This window comes from Myotis brandtii, unplaced genomic scaffold, assembly GCF_000412655.1.
Source record: "Myotis brandtii unplaced genomic scaffold, ASM41265v1 scaffold535, whole genome shotgun sequence".
Lineage (NCBI taxonomy): Eukaryota > Metazoa > Chordata > Mammalia > Chiroptera > Vespertilionidae > Myotis > Myotis brandtii.
In genome coordinates this window covers 2,963,150-2,966,116 of record NW_005369964.1, presented here as the reverse complement: position 1 = coordinate 2,966,116, position 2,967 = coordinate 2,963,150, and the positions used below count along the sequence as shown (strand labels likewise).

The 2,967-nt window shown below is 46.5% G+C and overlaps 1 protein-coding gene across 1 annotated transcript in view; it reads left to right on the top strand.

The window, feature by feature from the left end:
• Positions 1-2,967, top strand: part of LOC102251844 (cholesterol 24-hydroxylase) — a 46,296-nt gene that overhangs the window by 2,358 nt on the left and 40,971 nt on the right. Inside the window, exons 3-4 of the mRNA XM_014549052.1 lie at positions 2,335-2,408; positions 2,861-2,947. Coding sequence (XP_014404538.1) covers positions 2,344-2,408; positions 2,861-2,947 — 152 coding nt within the window. The 5' untranslated portion in view covers positions 2,335-2,343. The remainder of the gene's footprint in view (positions 1-2,334; positions 2,409-2,860; positions 2,948-2,967) is intronic.

Here is a 2,967-nt window from a genome sequence, read left to right as displayed (position 1 = left end):
CTGCACATCTCCTACTGGGGATGTGCCCGCAACCCAGGTACATGCCCCTGACCGGAATCGAACCCGGGACCCTTCAGTCCGCAGGCCGATGCTCTATCCACTGAGCCAAACCGGTTTCGGCAAGAATTTTTATTTCTATCTTTATTCTTTTCTTATAAGATCTTTGTCTGGTTTTGGTATCAGTTTAATCGGTCTCATAAGATGAGTTAGGGAAAGTTCCCTTTCCACTTTCTTTCTGAAAGAGCTTGTATGAGAGTGGTGTTATTTCTTCCTTTAATGTTGGATAGAATTCACTGGTGAAGCCATTGGGCCTGGCATTTTTTTGGAGAAGTGTTATTTTGTCTTAATTATACATTCAATTTCTTTAATTGCTATATGACCATCCAGATTTCCTATTTTTTTCTTAGTTTGGTGTCTTTCAAGGAATTTGTCTATTTCTTTTAAATTGTTGAAACTATTGGTATAAAGTTGTCCATAATATTTATTTACCTTTTTTGTTGTTGTTAATTCTCAGCTGAGGATATTTTTTTCCATTGATTTTCAGAGAGAGTGGAAGGGAGAGAGAGAGACAGACAGACAGAAACAGCAATGTGAGAGAGACACATTGATGATGTCCCTCAAGCTGTACAGCGAGCAGTACACCAGCGGCAGCAAGAGAAAGGAAGAGTTTGCTGATATGTCAAAAGTTCATGCAGTGGGAGGCACAGGGTAGGGAACTACTCTTTGTGTTGTTTTATCCTCATAATCTCCACTTTTTCGGTGATTTTGCACTGGTAGGCGTGAGGCAGGCATTTCCTCCCAAGGTAACAGATAAGAAGCAGCTCACTAGAGTAGGTAGGCATTTATGTTCTTTTTCATTCGTGCCTTGAGAGATGTTTCCCTTTCTATATAGAAATGGCTTGGGATCTAAAAGAGATAAACTCCAATTATTTTTTCATAATAGTGATGAGTCTGCATTAAGTCAACATCCATAGAATTGAAGACTGTGGATTTTACCAGCCTCTGTCACCTAACCCAGAACTTCCTCACTTTGTTATGATTTATTGAAAAACAGCCTTGTGATTTTACCAGTCTTTGTGTGACTATATCGTGCCTATAGTATTGGTGGTTTTTCTTTATAAATTTATTTTTCAGTGTATTTCCCCCTTTTTAGGTGGAACCATTCTTTTAAAGTTTGTCTATGGATCTTTTAAACACCAGAACCTTTGTAGAACATAATTTTCCTGAAAAATGTAGATATTTAATAACTGTTTAGAGACCATGGCTGGCCGGTTTGCTTCATTGTAAAGTCAACTGGAAGAATAGACTAGCATCTGAATTGTCTAGGGCAGTGGTCGGCAAACTCATTAGTCAACAGAGCCAAATATCAACAGTACAACGATTGAAATTTCTTTTGAGAGCCAAATTTTTTAAACTTAAACTATATAGGTAGGTACATTGTTATTAACTTAATTAGGGTACTCCTAAGGCTTAGGAAGAGCCACACTCAAGGGGCCAAAGAACCGCATGTGGCTCGCGAGCCGCAGTTTGCAGACCACGGCTCTAAACTAACCTTTCCAGGTCTCACATCTGACTAAAACTAAGATCTAAAACCTGAAGGCCCAATAAAGAACATTATGTACTGATGAACAAAAATAGATACAGAGGCAGAGAAGCATTGAACAGACTGTCAAACTACAGTGGGAAGGCTGGGGAGGGTTGGGGTAGGGGGGAGGTAAGAGATCAACCAAAGGACTTGTCTGCATGCATATAAGCATAACCCATGCACACAGTCAGTAGGGGGGTGAGGGCATGTGTTGCGGGGGTGGGGGTGGGAATGAGCAGGGAGAGGTCAATGGGGGAAAAGGGAATCATATGTAATACTTTAAACAATAAAGAATTTTTAAAAAAGAGCTGTTAGCTAATGTTACTATTGCACCATGCAGCTCTTGGTGAGGAAGCTGACCTCCTCCAGGAAGCCTCCCGTGATTTCCATGGCTGGGTTGGCAGCAACAATCCTGCGTCTGTGCCGAGTGTCTCTCCTATGTCCCGGACACTCTCCCTCCAGGCTCTCTGGGTCCAGAGCAGCCATGTCCTTCTTTGTTCTTGCCATTTTGGAAGGTGGCAAGGTGTGGGCATTGGAGCTCCAGCTGTGTGGCCACAGGACAATTGCTTCACCCCTTGGTGCCCCGTTTTCCTCATCCCTGAACGGGACGCTCTTGCTCCAGAGGGTTAGGCGAGGCCCCGTGTGTGAGTGCTCACGCCGTAGCAGGCTCGGCTCTAGGTGATTATCTTGAAACTGCTGAGGTCCTCTCTCGGGTGCCCAAGCTGACGTTGGTTTTTTGGGATGTTTAGAAGTTCCTGATGTCCACCAAGTACAACAAGGACTCCAAGATGTACCACGCCATCCAGACTGTGTTTGGTGAGAGGTAAGGCGAGAGGGAGGGCCTGGGGGGAGGCCTCTGGCTGGGCGGAGAGGGCTCATGGGCTCTAGAGCCTTGGGGTAGCGTTAGGGGCCGAGCTCCTGGCTGCCAGGCAACAGCACGAGCCCCAGGCCCGGTGGCCACCGCTCTCGTCATGGGCACCTCCCTTTTCCTCTCTCCCCTCCCAGGGCAGGTGGGAGTGCGGGGGTCACTGAGACTGGGGCACATGATCACCTCATTTCTTTTTTGTTTACTTATTATTTATGGTGGTTAAATTCACATACGTAAAATCCACCCTGTTAACCACATTGGAGGTACAATTCAGTGCATGTGGTGTATTCACAGCGCTGTCCACTCCCAGAACGTTGTCGTCGCCCCAAAGGTGACCCCCTGGCCACCTGGCCGTCAGCCCCGCCCCCCCCCAGCCTGCTTCTCTCATCAGTGTCTGTGCCCCACAGGCTGTTTGGCCAAGGCTTGGTGTCCGAGTGTGACTACGAGCGCTGGCACAAGCAGCGGAGAGTCATGGACCTGGCCTTCAGCCGCAGGTGAGCGTGGCCCAGGTGGG